At 30.4% G+C, this 18,695-nt stretch overlaps 1 protein-coding gene across 16 annotated transcripts in view; it reads left to right on the top strand.

The window, feature by feature from the left end:
- LOC143245084 (uncharacterized) overlaps positions 1-18,695 on the top strand; it is a 63,528-nt gene that overhangs the window by 1,458 nt on the left and 43,375 nt on the right. For 7 of the 16 annotated variants that reach the window (XR_013025464.1, XR_013025463.1, XM_076490932.1 and 4 more), the window contains exons 2-6: positions 2,503-2,658; positions 10,903-11,005; positions 11,727-14,552; positions 14,805-14,977; positions 17,296-17,395. Coding sequence is in view for 14 of the 16 variants with exons in the window: in XM_076490932.1 (XP_076347047.1) it covers positions 10,948-11,005; positions 11,727-14,552; positions 14,805-14,977; positions 17,296-17,395 (3,157 nt within the window). In the remaining 2 variants the exon portion in view is untranslated. Of the gene's footprint in view, positions 1-2,502; positions 2,659-2,847; positions 2,876-9,368; positions 9,392-10,902; positions 11,006-11,726; positions 14,553-14,804; positions 14,978-17,295; positions 17,396-18,695 lie in introns of those variants that run through there. The other 9 variants (XM_076490935.1, XM_076490934.1, XM_076490938.1 and 6 more) reach the window with 7 other exon arrangements.

Here is an 18,695-nt window from a genome sequence, read left to right as displayed (position 1 = left end):
AATACTGTTAATGATAATATTAGTTTGTTAATAATTACCAACTTATGTTCTAGGCTATTCATAGGTAACTTACGTGTATATAATTTACAGTATCAACAGACTACTTAAGATTTTCCTTTTGAAACATAAAAGCTGTAGAATTGTAACAACTTATTTAGTATGGAAGTAACTAGCAAAACAGTTAACATAATTCTATTCCATTATTTAAATATAATTGTTAGCCCTTATTATAACTTTAAAATATGAAAAACAGTACTTCAAAATTTTCACTGTGTCCCTTAACACTGTCCTGACTGGTGGAGTAAGATTGTGTCATCCATGTTTTGTGTTATCTATAATTCTTAACATACTTCCATAAAATTTGGAACACTTTTTTTACATGATATACAGGTTGGTCTTGAAAAACGTTATATAATTTTGTTAATGATATGTATGGATTTTTGGTGAATTTTTTTGTAAAATGCTGTTTTTTGGGAGAAAAAAGTTGAAAAATGCATTCTTTTGACTTAAGAATAAGTTTTATCTGGTAGTAATTTTTTCAATAAATTTGTAATTGTTGTGTCTGTATTGTATTAATGTACAGCACACATTTTATTGTTGACAAGTTTTTTGTGTATACTTACATTATATATAAGATAACTATTAAAAATATGAAAGAAAAAATACAGGTGTGTTCTTTTTAATATTTTTAATCAAAAGGTTATGGTTTATATATCCAATTAGCTTCAACTTGTTTTATTGTTATCAAATATTTGTTTATTATATATAGGAAACATTTTTCCAACTGTATTTTTGGTAAGACTCAATTTCTTTAATCATAGTTTGTTTTCAATAAATAAGGAATTCTTGTACTTTTATGTGTTGTTCAAATAATAAATTTACAAGAACACTATCACAAAATATTATTAAAAGAAAATTCCAGGTTTATGGCTTGTTTGTAAGTTTTGCTTGATAATCCATTGTGCTGCACTATGAAAACTTGCCCGACTCAGTTTTTCAGAAATCATACAGTACAGTTATACACTTTACAATGACATAGACATCTTTCAGATGCCATGATTTCAGAAAGAAACTCATTATTGTAACTTCTTTCATGACACTGGCCTCTCCACCATCTTATCATTAAAGGAATTAATATGAGAGTTGAGTACACATTTCTTAAGTTATTTTTATTACCTGAAAATGTATTACTTCTCAGCTTCCCACCCTTCCTCTCCACTTTCCAATAAACTTCTTTTGCCTCATCAGAAAACAGTGAAAGAAACCGTGTTCTAGCACTAGTGCTCATGGGAATTAGTGTGCGTGGAGGATGTAAGACTCTCAATAGCAAGAGGTTATAATGTAATGATGATTGCTTCACAAGTTAGCACAGTGCAAGTTAACTCTTAGGATTGTAAACTTTATTCGAGATGTGCTGAAATCTTAATGGCAATGGTGCAAGGTACTAGCCCTTTGTTGTGAAGTATTTATCTGAAATACATTTTTTGGTAAGGAAAATAACTTTAAAATGATAAATATGCTTACATTTTACAGGACAAGAAAATTTAAACATTATCACACGAATGCTCACAAATTAGACAACTTAAGTTTAATGCAATAGGTAGTGTTTAAGCAGAGTACGATGACAGCCAGTCTTGTTTGTCAGTTTTCAAAAGTCTTGTTCTTGTATATAGGCTGATGACTTAAGGATATTTCATATTGCTAAACTGTTATTACTGTATGTCTAGTAATTTTAGACATAGTAAATAAGCATTCATTCAGTAGTCATATTCATCTTCATTACAGTGTGGAATTCTGGCCTAAGGCTATGGTGAAGGTACAATCACATACATAAAAACAGCAATTTTAGAAAACTTTGATTCAAATAAATACTAGTTTAATTGTTCATGCACTGTTTGGACATTGGAAAAGATGGAACTGTTATATATAAAACTACCTAAATGTAAGGTTGGGATGGTAAAAGATGAATGGTCCATTTTACAATTAGAGGAGGTTACCAGACAGGCACTTCTGCAAAGAAATTTTTCATGTAGAATGGGCTTTTGTGAGACTGTATATTATGCTGATCAGTAAGAGCTAATGTAGAGAGAAACAAATAAGAGATACTTTTTCACATGAAAAACCTTGTAAATGTAGCTTATGGTTATGGTATAGGTAATCTCTCTGAAGTGTATTTTACTGATAATTAATACTAAAAGCTTAAAACACACCTATATATGTAGCATGAATGGATAATCAGTATTATTGGATAAATAATCTTACAATTGAGATAAAAAGTATGCATTGGAATTTCTGTGTAGCTCAATTAATTTGCAATTCATACTGATTTCTTAATTATGATCCACCTCTACTAACACTTGAAAAGACAACTAATTAAGCCAGAAAATTGCATGCAGTAGAAGAAACAGGCTCAAGTTATGTGTTCTGTTGTGTATTTGTGTAAAAAAAACAACAAATTTTGTATTTTTCAAACATAAATTCCTGTTTCTCTTTCACTGACAGGGTGACAAACATGTGGTTAGGATGTGTGAGTCATGATGACTTGTACCTCTACTTTGTAAGTGATGCCAAGTCACACTACAATGTGTATATAGCATCATCAATGTACTGTAGAAGGACACGTTACTCTTATCTAGGAAAAACTGTTTATTAAAAATTGTAAGTCAGTTTTTTTAAGTTATAATTCATGATATGTTAATAAATCCCTAAATTATGCACTGAGTATACAGAGTATAAATTGATGAAACAAAGTTCCAAGTAAAAAACACAGTAACTGTCATTAGAGCATAACACTTGGGATAGTTACTACATATAAAAATATTTTGAATTATATCTTGTGGCAGGATGGACAACAGTGTTTTGCATAAGTAATGAGGTAATTTGAAATTGTCATGAAAAGGTTTTTCGTATAGAAACAATGTAAAACAATCATGCATAACTTTGTAATATATAGGTAATAAGATGCAGGGTAAAATTTGTTATAGTACAAAAAATAGACATAATCCTAGCTCTGTTTTAAAAACTGGTTATATGCTAAAGAAATTTAAAACTAAATCACTGTATCATTCAAATAGTCAAGGCTTGTGTTTGAGGTTTATATGTAAAAGTTTTTTACATTTATAATTACAAGTACAAATATTAAAAGACAGATTGATGTGCATGGAAATGCATCAACAACTTTTTGATAAATGTGAAAGTAAAAATAATTCCTGCAATTTTGATGTTTTTTAAATAACCGGTAAAAAAAATTGTTTCAAGTAATATCTTGTATAATTATGAGCACTTTATATCTATTATATATATAGATATTATATATCTATATTATATATTAGATTATATATATCTATTATATAGATATATATCTATATATATCTGTATGTATAATTAGAATACTGTTTATATTGTAACTCAGCTGACCTAATGATCTTTGGTATTGCTTAAGAAAGCTTTGGGAGCAGTATAATGCAGTTAATGAGGTACATTTTAAATACTTTTGTAAGCTGTTCTTACCAAAACTCAATGTTGAAGTGGTAAGGGATGATGTAATTGCAATTATTATCAGTTTCAATATTGTCCAGGAAAATTGTATTGCAATACATCCCAATACAGATATTTTATACTGCAATTAGATCTTGGTGATTAGTTATATTTGCTAATCAGTTAAGTGATAGACCAATTAATTGGTTATTACAGTGTTAATCCAACCTTAGTATGTGTTCTTGCTGGTAGGTTCTGCCCTCCATTTTTTTCAGCAGCTCAACATTTTGTTAGATTGGAAGATAGTCTTAATAGTTTTGTTCTAACAAAGACAGGGTGATTAGTAGGAAATGAACCTGAGACTCTTGATTCATGAGGCAATGCTGGTCCAAAGCAGAACATAATTGAAGAAAAATAAACTTGTAAAGCTAATGCATAGAGAGCCAGAACATTGCTAGCCCAGTATGTAGCTCTGTGTTTAATAACAGATAAATATAACAGCAAGATTTTGATTACTTGGATAGTTCAAATGATTGAAAATGGTAATAACCAGAGATGTTAATTTTGATTAGATGATTATTGTCATGACATTAATAGATTTAATAGTAATTTAATAGAAACTTAATTTTTAATATAATTCATTTAGCCAACTCATGACAATAGGTTTAATTGATTAATGAGCCTAGTAATCAGTGAATTAAATTATACTAATTGTTCAGCTCTGATAGTGAACTCTACATTGAGAATTTAACTTCTTTAGGCTTGTATTTAGTACTTCAGTAGATACAGTATATGGTTCTATTTGCTCTTCCAACACCAATTTCCCAACTTGTGTTCTGTGGAATCCTGAAACTCCAGAAGAATGTTTTGTGTAGTGTAATCAAATTAAAGGAGCATGCTAGGTATTGGTACAGGTTAAAAACTTGTCAGTCCATAAATCATACCATCCTGTATTCCTTTTGCTAGTGGCTATTTCATTTATGGGTGGAGATATCTTCCCAATTAATTTCACTTTATTGTCTGTTATGTTGAGAACATCTTATATTTCAAAATGTCCTTTCCACTGGAGGGTGAGTTTGTTTAGTGCTGATGAGTCTGCATATCTCTTGCATCATTTCTGAAGTAAACTGGATCTTCTGTCACTCAGAACTTCTTTTGAGAAGCTCACTCTGCAGAACAATTCCAGGAGAGCATCTGTTAATTCCTCTGTTTCTATCCTTGGAAGCATCATGACTTTTGGATAATGTGTCGCATGGTTCATTGCTGTCAATACATACCAGTTATCATTGTTAGAAACAGATGCTAGTAGTCCAATGAAGTCCACAGCTACTTTGCTAAATAGCTCTATTTTGAGAAGCATTTCACCCAGTGATACCTTGATTACCTTTCCTCTAGGTATTGCCCTTTGGCAGATGTCACATGATCTGTAGAATTTTTCACATCTTCAGTGACACCTTAGTCAATGGAACTTGCTGGCAATTATGTTTGCTATCTTCTTTGCTCCTAGGTGTCCTTCCACAATCAACCTTAGTACCAACAGAATACTGTATTCAAGTGATGAAGTTGGCTCAAACATAATCACCAGCAAGTTCTGTTGACTGCAGTGTCATTGAAGATGTGAAAAGATTCTGCAAGTCATGTGACATCTGCACAAGATAAAATAGAAGGGGATATACACAATAGAGCACTGGACATTCTCCTTGGCATTGTTTCAAAGTTCTTGTAGTGAGGGGTATTTCTTCTGTTTCCTTCTTTTCTTATAGACCTACATTCAAGATGTCACTTTTTGGTACTTGCAGGGTCTTGATGTCTTCCTTGAGCTCCAGTGGTGACAGCAGATGTTTCACCCATCTTCCTTCTGTTTGGTTCCTCCAAACTTCCACTGCCTGGTATATTTTCAGATGGAAACTTTCATATATATATGGCCTCAAAGTTTCCCACATAGTATGGATTGTCTACCTTTATTCTTTCTATGGGAAAATTCACTGTTCCATCATTTAGCACACAGAAATGTCTTTTCTGTCATCTGGTTATCAGATGCTAGACTAGCTCTCATTGCTGCACTACTACACTCATTGTTTTCAATTCAAGACCTTTGCTTTCTTGTCCCCAGTAACCTTCACTTACTGGTATGTTGGGATTTGCTGTCACTTCTCGATGCTTATCACTGCTGGTACTGTTGACCCATTTACTCACTAGAGCTTATGATTAGTCACACTCTGATCAATCATAGAAATGACATTTCCTTCTTTTGATGAATTTGATGTTTCCTTAATACTGTTTGTTCTACCAACCACATCCATAGTGGCAGTTACTCTTTTCTTGTTGCACTCCTTTACAGTGACCTATTTTATAACAACTGTAGCATATTTTCTCCCATTTGCCTGTTAATCCTTTTCCAATGGGCTCATTATAATATACACAAGTTTATGTATACATTTGTACATGTTAGTATTTACACTATAACTTTTGATACAGTAGGTATACCTTAACAAAATTTGGCAGACTTTCAGTGAATATTACAATTTTTTTGCACACAAAAAATAATCCTTTTAACGAAATATTTTTATTAAAGATTTTTTTGTCGAAAGATCGAGTCTGTTTGGTTACTAGTCTGAGTGTGAAGGGATTTCATGTTTTAATTAAAAACTATTCTTTATTCCAAAAAGTTCAAATATTATTTTGTAATCTTTAAAACTTCCTAAATACATTTCAAACATCTGTTCTCATCAAGACTTTATATTTTATGTTATTTTCTGTACCCTGAACCCTTTGAGCAGACTAAAGACAGCCTACCTCTTTGAAATCTTGGTTCAATAGAATGTGGCCATTCTTTTCACAGATTAAAATGTCAGTAAAGCACTTGGGAGACATTCTGAGCTTTAAATTAGTTATTCACATATTGTATATTGCATTAAGAGTATATAAGGGACCATTTCTAAAAATGGAAAGAGGTAAATGGGGCCACAGTGTTTGATTCAGTACATAAGTCATGTCTCAGCAAAATAAAAATATATGAAGTTTTTATTTTATATTCTAACTTGTTAATAATTTGAGTTCCTGATTTGTACAAAACTATAGACCTAATATTTTGGCATAACAGACATCTAATTTGAACCACTGCTGCCTTCAACATACCACATAACAGACTAAAATCTATATTTAGGTGTATTCATTTAATATTATATACAAGTTACTTTTAAATTTAAAAAAGTAACTTGTATATAATATTAAAGTTTGAATTATAATTTACAATTTGATTCCAAACTTATTGACACAAATTTATAAAATAGTAGCTCAATAAAAGTTTGAGTACAAGTCAACAAACGTTCTAACTTTTGATGAATCTTTCATATCTCGCAGGAAACCTATCCATGTTATTTTTATGTTCATCAGATACGGATAATAACTTCATTTACATTACACTTCATGCTGCCACAGTTGTCTCCAGAACTTCAAATGTCTCCTTTTCATCAGAGTACCACAGATGATTTCAGTTACTTTATAATGCCCTTTGACAAGACAAATTATTCTCTGTCAAACTCGCTTTAAAATATCTGTTATGGTTCAACTGACAGTCATGCAGTTTCATTTCACTTTCAGTAACTTAAAGCTTTCTGCCATACTTAACTTGTGCTCACTTGATCACACACACACACATATATACATACTTAGCTTAACTGAGACACACAACTTTCTACAAATTGTGAGGCACCATGATGCTACAGTATATACTTCAGGCAATGAGAAATAGAGAAGGTTCTAGTAATGGGACATCAAGTTACAACGACTGAACTACACGCATAACATGACTCGTACCGAGTCGCATAAAGAAATTTGTCATAGCTATTGACTTTAAAATAATTACTTTTAATGCTTTTGTTATAAAAAGTAAATAATCATTAAGTATTAGATCACTAAATGAATTAAATAATAACTGTTATGCTAGCAGTCTTATATATCCAATAATGCTGTGTAGTAAATGTTGTACTTATACTTTTTCAGATGATAATGTTACAAATATAATTTTTGTAATTAAAATTGTCAAGTTTAGTTCATTAAACTGTAAAACTGCTTTTTGTTAAAATATGTATTACTTCATAATGCATATATTATTTTTAAATTTTAATTCAATCTATCTGTGGCACCCTCCCACTCTGGAAAATGGTTAAGATGCATATTACTTTATTATTGCATCCCTTTTATATATGTATATATATTTTTTTAATGCAAAAGGAGTTTTTTTGATGTGTGATTTATTTTGCATCAGTTTGAAGAACAAAACCACATACTAAACACATACAAATGTTACACAAGAATGCTTAAAGGTAATAGAATGCTGGTGCATCTTAAACATTTTTTTTTTTTTTTTTTTCATGACAATTGCAGATGATTGAGGTCATTATGAACTAACCTATTGTCATTTACTTCTGTATTTAATGTGTGTTTTCTGGAAAACTAATTTTCTCAGGAAATACATTTACCTTCTTATGTTACTTTTGAACCACCTTGCATGAAAACATTAGTTAATGTGTTATTGTTGAATAAAATGCTTCAATGACACTAATTGAAATTTCATGTCAACTGTTTATGCTTGTGCTTTTGTGCATGTGTTTATGGATTTATTTTATAAAAATCTTGAAAATAACTAGTCCAGTTGCATGTAAAAATTTATATTATGTATAATACTAATTCCTGGAACTTTTTATCTATGTGTGTGTGAATTGCTGTAAAGGAGAGAGATTTATTTACTTTCAAAACTATATTTGTAATTATAATAGTGAGTTAATTCAGTCACATAAATGAATGAAAGTCTATAGTTAACATGTATTATACTAATAGGGTTTGTTTAACAGCAATTTCAAGACCTATGAGTTGTTTTTAGGGATCCCACAATTGTTTTCTTAATCTGAAAGAAAATGAAAAATTAATAATAAAAGTTATAAATTGTTCACCAGGAACAGACAGGCATTTGCAACAACATGTACCTTTTTCTGGTAACATAATGCACACTCCTAAATTCAGTGATTTATATCTACATATATATCAGAACAGTTACCTGTAGCATGTACAATACTGTGCATAAATTAGAAACAACTCCATCCTCACCAGAAATTTTCAGTTCATAACAAGTTTCTATTACTGCAGATATTTCAAAACGTCATAATGTTTGAAGACAAAAAAAAAAAGCACATAAAATAAATTAAAAAAAGTCACTTTTTGAATATTTTATGCAACCACTCTCAGTTGAAATCATTGTCTGAAATCAATAAAATGTTTAAGCTTTTGGAGATAATAAGTAGCACTAGAAACCCAGCTTCCTTTATCATTTTTCTGGGTCTGAGTAGTCTCATACAAACTAAAGAATATTGAAGTTCTGGGCTCTGTGGGGCCCAAACAGAGCATGCAATGTTCCATCTGCTTCCTTTTTATGTGTATGTTTTGGATCATTGTAATGCAGTAAAATGAAGTTCATCACACTGAATGACAAGTATTTGCTTATCGTTGAAAGAATTTGAGACTCCATCAGTAAGTTCCAAATCACCAACTTCATTTGTGGTTAAACAGTGCCATGTACATATTTGGACATTACCTCTATTGTATTTAACCCTTCAACTTTGGTAGACGTTATATGATGTTTGTGTAAGTGACTGTGGTTGACAGCATGTGATGCAAGAATTTTGTGTGCAATTTTGTGTTTTGAATAGCAAGCCTAAAAAAATTTGTAAATCTTTACACATAGGGGTGGTAGGAAGATTAACACAATCCATAAATGAAAGATTAACTGAAGTTGGCCATCAATCTTTTTTACAACTTTATCAATCTGTACAACACCTGTGATGAGCGAATAAACTTGTGATACTTAACATCAGGCCAGGAAACATTAGTTGGTCTTTACAGGTCTGCTGTTTTTGTAAGTGGTAACATTTTCATTGTTCTTTGTTTTTGATGTTGTTTTGTAAAAATTTCTCCATGATTACGTGTAACTCTTTCTCTAATGTCTGTTGAGAGATGCTATTTTTCTGTTGTTTTCCATTTTTCTTCCAAATACTTTTCAGTTGATTGCTGTTCCTTCATTTCTCAGCAAATTGATATGAAACTTGTTAGGATTACACCTTGGTCCAATATATCCAGACTTGTTTTTAAGCTTTTTAGGTTAATAATTTTTAAGGATTTTATTAGGTTAAAGGTCAAACAACCATAAAATATATATTTTGTCTCCTGTGCAATCATACTGACAGCAATGAAGTTGAAAATTGGTACAAATATGAATGTTTATGCACCTAGTACATAAAAGTAGGATTTACCCATTTTGAGCCTTTTTAGGAAGATCAGAAGTTTAAAAAGAAGCATAATTTTGAAGTTTTTGCTTACTTGACCATATTTTGACCAATTTACATAGGATTCAGTTCTAGAAATAGTCTTCTACTGGTCCAATACATTGAAAAACAAAAATGGTGGACTTGCCCATATTTAGTAATTATAGGGGTGATCAAGATGCCAAAAAACATAATTTTAGGGTTTTTTGACAATTACTCCATTGTATATTGACCAATTTACATAGAATTGGTACTTTTGTACAGGTCCTAAACAGAGATATTGACAATTTTAGAATTCGTCTTTTGTTAAATTTTTCAGAGGGGAAAGCAATTTTTATGTTTTTGTGAATAGCTCAAAGTTATGTCAACTACCTCATGATATTTAATAAAAAAAATATCTTCTTGTAGGTCCAAAGCAGTGTTATAGACAGTTTTAGATTTCTGTGTGTCCTTAATAATTTTTCTTGTGTAAAACTTGGTCGTGTTTGGATTACTTGGTAGAGACATATTGCATTTACTTATGAATGTTTGTCTCTAATTTAGACCTATTGTGTTGTGTTATACATCATTAAAAACTATGGGTCTTGGAGCCATATTTCATACTTGAAAGTAGAATCGTGCCAGATTTGCAGACCAAGGAAATTGTATCTTTTTTCACAATACCAAATAATAATTGTAACAATCAAGGAAAAAATTTATTTTAGTAGTTTTACAATAGAAACTAAAAAATGTGTAGAATTCTCTTAGATACTTGACATCAGTATAATAGCCACAAAATTACAACATGAAAGCTACACACCCCAGTTTTTAGAAACATAACTATTATCAGTTCTAACATTTTTACACCTCATTGTGTTATTATTACTTTAAACCAAATCCATGATTTTTTTTGAAGTACTTAAATAAAGGTTTTATATTGGTGTTATTACAACAATATTTTTCATCCAGGACACCTTTAGTATAGGAGACTAAATGGTGGTGTCTCTAATTTATGCACAGTAGTGTAAATTTGTGATGTACAATGAATATATTTCTTTAAAGGTGTAATTTGAGTATTTTACTTTTTGATTATTTTTCTTTTTTAATACATGGTTCATGCACTTAGCTATGTGATCTGATGACACTACTCCACATCGTCAGCTGATTGAAGATGGAAAAGTTTACAGTGGACTTGGACAAGGTTCTGGACGAGTTTGAGGAAAATGAGGGTAAGAAATAAATAATGTTAAATATGTGTGTGTGTGCATATATACTGCTGAAAATGTATCAGTTTTATGTGCTATAACACTTTTAAAACATAGCTGTGTATTGAAAGTGATGTTCTTTATAATTAAAGCAAGAACTGTGTGAAGAGCAAAGGTTAATAAATTATGTTTTCATTAACATAGAAGGAATTATTTTAAGAAGAGTTTTATTTATTGCAAATTATCATATTTTCCCTGTATGTGTCTGCAGTTGTTTTATGTTAGAAAAAATCTTAACAGTGTTTGCCTATAATAACAAACTAAATTACCTGATGAACGCTGTTAAAACATGTTTCACACAGCTACATGTGCTGTTTGATTATTAAATATGTAACAGTGCATCATTTCTTTAATACTTATATCAAATGTTGATAATAGCATTATTCAGAATAATAAAATGGGCACTTTATATTTATGTTCATTAACAATGGTATTGTGTGTAATCTAATTATACTTGGAATGTTGTTGACAACTGCCCAAGAAAGTCTAGCTGACCACTGCACATTTCATGCCATAATTAAAATTTATATATTAATATATTTTATGCTTGTAGTGTTTAGTATTCTATGACTTTGTTATAAATGTAATTAGTTCTGCTTTAAAGTTTAAGAGACAGATTTATCAGGTAGGACATTACATTTTGTTATTGTCTGCCTCATTGATAACATTTTCTGTTATTTTGCAGATCAGCAAGATAAAGTTCTGTGTGATATTTGGAAATCTCAAAAATTGCAAGGATTACAACATGGGAAAAACATAAATAGCTCAGGCATTTTTGAAAGAAAAAGTGTTTTGAATATACCTTCAAGAGATCAGAAACCTACTAATTGTCGATTGCCAAAAAACTACTGCCGTGCAGAGTATGCAGATAAATTTGATCTTACTGAGGCAGACTTTGCAACAAGCTTGAAGACTTCTACTTTAAACCCTTCTTCTCCTGTTGATGAAATTAAAAGCCTGAAAAATCATACATCCCTTACATCTGTAGATCAGAATTTATTACTTTTGGACTCATTTGACTATATGGAACATAATGCAAAAAATACTGTAACTAAGAAAAATGATCCACACAATACATCTCCAAAATGTTCCAAGACAGATCAACAAATAGTCCCTTCTCATTTTAATAGTTCTACAGGCTCAAAACCAGAATATTTACAAAATGTTTCAACATTTCCATCCAATATTTTGCCCACTCCTCATTCACAGAATGCTGAAAGCATAAAATATCCCTTGATTTCTGCTTGTCACTCAAACATGATAAAAACACATCAATTGCATAAAATTCTGAGAAAAGCCCCTAGTGAAACTACAATAGGTAATTGGACTTGTTTAAGTGGTTCAGCTTTTGGAAAACCAACTAACTTAGAAGACCATTCTCTTTTGAACAGTGATTGTGCATCAAGATTACAGGTTGGCAATAATAAAGAAGGCATTATAAATGGTTACTCTAAAGAGGAAGATCAAGAAGTGATTAGTGTTTCACTTCCAGCAGAAACCAGTAACGTTTTAAACACAAAAGACACACAAGATGTAAAATACGAAATTAATTTACATTCATCAGATCAGATGTTAAACACTTTTTCTAAAAATGATGTAAATACCTCCAGTACTGCAGTAGTGAATTGTTATTCATTTTCTCCCAGCAGCAACATCAAAACTGAAGATAAGGGTGATGAGATGGATGATTCATTTTTTTACTCTGGTGTCTCTGAGTCAGTCAAAGGTCAAATCAATACCAATGATGAATGTATGAATTCTGAACTCTGTTCCAGTTGTAAAAACTCGCATATCCCTAGCAGTGTAGACAACAAAGAATTTTGTTTAGCACAGATCACAGTTACACCCGACAGTAATGATATTTATCTTAATGAAACCAGATACGATTTCCAAACCAGTGAGGGTCATGCAAAATCATCAGATGTAAGTCTAATTGCAGAAACTAATTCAACTTTATTAAAAGATGAAGAAGAAACAAAATCTAATGATCCAGTAGTTACTGAACAGACTGAAGGTGGTTTTCATTCTCTTCATGATTCTTCTAAAGAACAAGATACTGAAAGTATTGACATTAGAAGTTTTCAGAATATTTCTAACCCAACAAACTTGGAATATTCTAGACATATATTTGAAGGTGGGGTTTCAGATATTCAAAGAAAATGCATTAATAATGAGTTAAAGTCTCATATCACTGCTGAAAGTAATCAGAACAACCATGGTAACACATTGCAAAATCATGAGGTGAAAAATGATACTCAGAGTCAACATGAGCTCTTTTGTAATAACAAAGATTTATCTTACAACAACAGTTTTCTTCCTGAAACACAATTGCCTAACATTATTGATACATACTCTAATTTAAGTCTTCTGTCTGATAAACCCAGATGTGAGGCTCAGGTGAAAGAAGGATTTAGCAATTTAAGTGATGAAGACCTTAGTGAAGCAGAAATAGAACACTATTTAAGTAATGTAACATTAGAGAACAGTGAAAAAAATGTAAATAGTAACATTGAGGAAACTTTCAATACTGAAGAAAGCCAATTAAAAGAAGTGAATGAGGTTGATAGTCTTTATACTTCTGATAGTGACAGTTTGGCAAAAGAAGAAAATGAAATTTCATTGTCTATAAAAAGTGAAATCATCAGTCAACATAATTATTCAGTAGATAAAAATTTTAGCAGTTATGAAAAATTGGTTACAAATAGTTGTACAAAAAATTCAAATGAGACCTACTGCTCTACTGAAGAGTCAACAATGAACAACTGCTACATTACCAACTGTGATGTTAATAACCATTCTGTAAATAAATCAATTATGAATGGCCATTGTGGTAAAGAGTCAACTGATAAGGACTGGTCTATAGAGAAGTCTGTTGTCAAAGAAGAAAAACGTGAACTGTGCATGCCAGATGCTGTCAATACTGAAGGAAATGATTCAAAATTAGTTGCAGAAAGTTATAATACAAGTGATTCTGTACATGAAGAAAAAAACATCAATAATGATATGTGTGAAGTAACACAAAATGTGTTTTCACTAAATTGCAACAGTTGTAATGAAATAAAATCTGAAACTGTGAGTCCAGTTAAACAAACATCAGATTCAACTGTTTTGTTAGATGATGGTGAAACATTTTCAAAAAATAAAAATATTTTATTGACACCAGAGCATTGCTTAAGTTCTTGTGACATTACAAATACAGAACTTAAAGATGCTTCTGACAGATTGAAATCACCTGATGATTGTAATGCATCTGTTCCTTTATCCACAAATACATCTCAAGGAACTGGTGAAGTCATTCAGCCTAAAGTTCAACGCCCAACTTTCCTCAATCTTCCCTTACGAGCTCCTATTATTCCCAAGTCAGTTCTTCCTATATCTTCAGACTCTGATGAAACACCATCTCCAGAACATCAACAGGATATTTCGGTCACTAATGAAATTTGTGCAGTTGAAACAGGTGAATCCACTAGTCCATATAGCGGGTCTTCCCATGTTGTGGACCTTATTTATGGTAATATAATATTAATCTGTTTGATAGTCTTTCATACTAAATAATTTATAACGAAAACAAGTAAAGAAGTAGAGAGAAAACTGTTATTTTTAATTAATTAAAGTTTAATGTAAAACACATACTTGTGGCTAGTACTTGTAATTGAAACATGTTGAATTATTTAATTTAGCAGTTATTTTCATAGGCAGTTTTAGCTATGAGAATATTATAAAGAGCTAATAAAGTTTGTGTACATTAAGCTTTTTTTTTTAGCAGAAGAACGGTCCTCCTTAGAAAACGTGTGTGCAAGATTGAGTGAAGAAGAACAAATGTTAGGTAAAATAAAGCCTTTCTGGATACCTGATATTGATGCAGCAAGCTGCATGCACTGTGAAACCAGGTTTACAATGATTAAAAGAAGACATCATTGCCGAGCATGTGGAAAGGTTAGTCCATAGATAACAAGTGATGTATTTTAGAAAAATTATTCATTCTTGCATCTTTAAGGCTTTTTTCAAACTTTTAAGTTTTGATTTAAAGTTTTAACTTATTGTTAGGATATGTTAGTGATATTTGTCATGCTTTCTACAGATAATAAATGACCAAAAAGTAATGCTTTTTCTCCTGTTTGTTGCCATTGTGTTGTAATAGCATGGATCTGTTGTTTTCTTACCTATAAAAAGTAATTTAACAATCTTAAATTGCTTTCAAACTTAAGAAAAAAATCTTGTGTTAGGGGAAATTCATGAGTTACTTTGTGTGCACGTAAAGATTGGAAATATGTAAAAATACATACATGTGCTTATATACAGTTAGAAAATACATACAGTCCAAATGTATCTCTTCAGATAGTATGTACTTCCTGAGTGCAACTCAACTTTTAGATTGAAGATCAGTTGTGACTTTGCTGTATTATGAAAGTATTAACACTGCTTTTTTTTTTTTCTTTCTTTCTTTTAAACTACAAATGCTGTATTTTGGTAAAAGTTTATTAAGGGCTTAAGGAATGGATACAAGGATGAACAAAAAAATACAAGCAGTATGGAAGCCATATAGCCATTAATGTCCTGATGCTTGTTAACAGCTTCCTTTATATCAAATCAAGTAAAAATATTGATCTGGTGGTGTAATTAAGTTTTCAGACTTCAGAAATGCAGACACATTTGTGCTTTGCTAACTGTCCAAACAGTAGTGCTCAGTGTAATACAAAATACACTGTTTATGAAGCTGAAATCATAGTATTTTGGGGTTGGACTGTAGCTGATAAATCTTGTAAAACATTTGACTGATTAAATGCTTAAACAACTAGATATGGATCACTTCCATAAATGCAAACTTCCAGTCATTTGTTGAGCAATACAACAAAAATGTCTGGCTAATTGTAGGGATAGTACTGTACAGAAAGCCAAAATTGTTTAAAACAGTACAGTGGTTTATAAAGAAATTTTTTAGCCTGTATTATGGTACACAACCTGGAGTCAGTGATAAAATAACAAACTTGTATATATTTACTGTTGGTACTTATTGCCTAATGAAGCTTGTAGTAGTAATAACACTGCCAATTTAAATGTGAACACTTAGACATCCAGATGTGGACAAGGTACACAAGAGTGCTTTACTTGACCATTTCAGAGGTAGCTATTTAGCTGACAGTACATAACCTAACACTGATGAAGCATTCCCAACAGACCACAATTTGATGAAATATTCCATTACTTTGTAGCCTACACAAGATGACTATCTAGCTATTGCATTATTGGCTATTAATTTTATTAGTACAATTTTTGGTATTAAATATTTCATATTTTGATATCAGCACACAGAGCCATATCTAAATATGTTCTAATCTATATTTATATTTCTATCTAACATTTTGGTTACGAATAAAGTTTGGAAAAAGTGATAACCACCATGACAGAGGTTGTATGTTGGAAGATGACATCCCTAATTCCAGTGCATATTAAAAATGCTCTTGATGCAGTTTTCATGTGTTATACTGATCTACAGTTGATATAAATGTTGTAGACACAAGTTCAATAGTGCAACAAATTAATTTTAAAAGCCAGTCAATACATATAAAAGCAAAAAAGCATTTCTTTGCAAATTGGCTGTTAATAAAAAAAATACAATTTTTACAAGTTTTTTCTATATAAATCTAATTAGCCATGAATTTTAAATGATTATTAAAATGTATTTTTTTCTTGTCCTTTGTCTTATCCAGTCATTTTACAAATTTTAAAATAGTACTGATATTCTGTAAATAACTAAATTTTTGTAATTGAAAAATTAGAAAACTCTGTATTCAAGATCTTTGCTGGTTGTATTTACATATAAAACTATGTTATTAACATCCATTAACTGAAAACATTGTGGGACTTTCGTGAACTGACATGATAAATATATCTTGTTTAGTATGAGTTGGTAATTTTTTATAATTTAAATTATATTTGTGAGTTAAAAACAAAATAGAGTTATCTGTTAAGGACAAATTTTTAGTTTTATCTACTTTCTTGAGCCCAGTTATTCTAACAATGAAGAATGTTCTCCATAGATACCTTTTTCAAAGAGATGTTATGGAGTTGGCTTAGAGTAAATTTTGTTAAAGAAAAACATAAACATATTCCTTTCTAGTATTGTGTAGTAAAGAAGAACTCAAATGATATCACAGTGAAATTAAAGATATTTTGAAAAGAAGAATGTCTTTTTTTGTTTTTATAAGAAAAAAACCCAAATACTTGATAATCGTTTTGTTGAATTCTATTAGGTGTTATGTGCCCATTGCTGTAATCAGAAAACACGACTGATTTACCTTGATAATAAAGAAGCCAGGGTGTGTCATAATTGTCTTGCAGTCCTTAATAAAGGTATATTCTCTATTATTAAAAACAATGCCATTTAATGTTAAAACCCTTTTGTTTTCAATTGCATCTGGAATGTAATAATTAGTGAAATAACCATTGATGTTACTGAAGGTTTGTTTAGAAAATTAACATTAAAAATTAATGTGTTCTAATTTGAACTATTGAAATTATTCCTTGCCAATTGTAGGGAGATTAGTACATTCAAATAAAGAGAAATTAATGGAAAAATGTGCAATACTTTTATTGTATTTTAAGTATTAATAAGAACTGAATTAAGCTAGAATGCAATTTATATTTACAAAACATTTTGTTATTCAGAAGTTTAATGAGGGTCTGTATACAATTTATATTTCTAATATTCTTGCACATATTGTCTATAAATTTCATTCATAGCAGAGCCAACATTTATAAACAAAATTAGATAATAAAGAAATCAAACTAATAGGAAAATAACAAAGATAAAAATAGGAGAAAATTAAGATATATATTTCACAAATAAAGTAAGGTACAGATAACATGAATGGAACTTTCATGATAGTCAGACAGAGGGAGCTTAGTGTATTAAGTATAAAAGGAATTAAAATAGAGAAAATTAACTTTTTAATAATGTGAATAAATTAAAGGTTAGGCTTGAATCACATAAATTCTACCTAAATGTTCAGCGAAACTCACTGTTTTTAATACTTATTTTATATGCAACCTCAGTCTCAAATGACATTTTTCAACATTTTTCACTAAATGTACATATATGAACATTGAACAGTAATAATTAAAGTAATCCTGTAAATGAAGCTTATCTTGAAAATTGATTGGATTATTATAATCTTTTATCTGTGTCATATCAGTGTTATAGTTCTAAGTAATTACTATGACTTGATTGTGTTTCTGATGCTTTTTAGTGACACAAGCTTCATGTTCATTGCTAAGAGGAATCCTTTTTAACAGTAACAAAACAGCATCTCAGTTTCCTCTGCTGTTTAGTTAAACCACAGTCTTGGTAAAATGAGAATTGAAATTATGAATATGCACTTCAATTAAAAAGTTAATTTAAACATATGATGTTGTTATTTTTCAAGACTGGTTTTTTTGTTAACTGTTATTAGCAGTGAAGTTATTTTTCAAAAGATGTACTAGCTTGTACTTTTAGTTTGATGTATGTCACTGGACTGGTCAGTTTAATATTTGGAAACGTAAATGTATATTTAAGACTTAAAGTCATATGTGTTTATATCTATTTAATGGTTGCCAGCAAAGTAACTTGTGACTTCTTTTCTTTGGAAAATATGATACATTTTGTTATTTA

The sequence above is a fragment of the Tachypleus tridentatus genome, chromosome 2 (assembly GCF_004210375.1).
Source record: "Tachypleus tridentatus isolate NWPU-2018 chromosome 2, ASM421037v1, whole genome shotgun sequence".
Taxonomy (NCBI): domain Eukaryota; kingdom Metazoa; phylum Arthropoda; class Merostomata; order Xiphosura; family Limulidae; genus Tachypleus; species Tachypleus tridentatus.
This window is presented reverse-complemented; position numbering and strand designations above follow the sequence as displayed.